At 66.3% G+C, this 621-nt stretch overlaps 1 protein-coding gene across 1 annotated transcript in view; it reads right to left on the bottom strand.

Moving 5' to 3' along the window:
* LOC115949259 (IQ motif and SEC7 domain-containing protein 2-like) overlaps positions 1-618 on the bottom strand; it is a gene marked incomplete at both ends in the record, with an annotated part of 7619 nt that extends 7001 nt beyond the window's left edge. Inside the window, one exon of the mRNA XM_031065787.1 lies at positions 553-618. Coding sequence (XP_030921647.1) covers positions 553-618 — 66 coding nt within the window. The remainder of the gene's footprint in view (positions 1-552) is intronic.
* Between the last annotated feature and the right edge of the window lie 3 nt (positions 619-621).

Raw genomic sequence — 621 nt, 5'->3', positions numbered from 1 at the left:
GGGGACACGGGGACATGGGTGGGGATGTGGGGACATGGGGACATGGGGACGTGGCGAGGGACGTGGGGACACCCATGGGGACACGGGGACACGCGTGGGGACGTGGGGACACAGGGACATGGGGACGTGGATGAGGATGGGGACATGGGGAAGTGTGGGGACAGCCATGAGGACATGGGGACACGGGTGGGGACAGGGACCATTGTGTGGGGACAGGGACCATGACATGGGTCTGGTGACCACCACAGAGGCTGGGGACAGTCACACGTGAGCTGTGACCATCACACAGCCAGGACCCACCCCGGGGATGTCCCCAGGTGTCCCCAGGGATGTCCCCAGGTGTCCCCAGGTGTGTCCCAGGTGTCCCCAGGTGTCCCCAGGTGTGTCCCAGGTGTATCCCCAGGTGTATCCCCAGGTGTCCCCAGGTGTGTCCCCAGGGATGTCGGATGTCCCCAGGTGTTCCCAGGTGTCCCCAGGGATGTCCCCAGGTGTCCCCAGGTGTCCCCAGGTGTGTCCCCGTGTCCCCCCAGGTGTCCCCCCGGGTGTCCCCACCTCTCGTCCTCGTCGTCCTCGTCCCCGAGGGCGTCGTCGATGGCGTCGTTCATCAGCTCCTCCTTCCTG

The sequence above is a fragment of the Geospiza fortis genome, unplaced genomic scaffold (genome assembly GCF_000277835.1).
Source record: "Geospiza fortis unplaced genomic scaffold, GeoFor_1.0 scaffold2307, whole genome shotgun sequence".
Classification (NCBI taxonomy): domain Eukaryota; kingdom Metazoa; phylum Chordata; class Aves; order Passeriformes; family Thraupidae; genus Geospiza; species Geospiza fortis.
The sequence above is the reverse complement of the archived record's forward strand: the minus strand, read 5'-3'. Positions and strand labels throughout refer to the sequence as shown.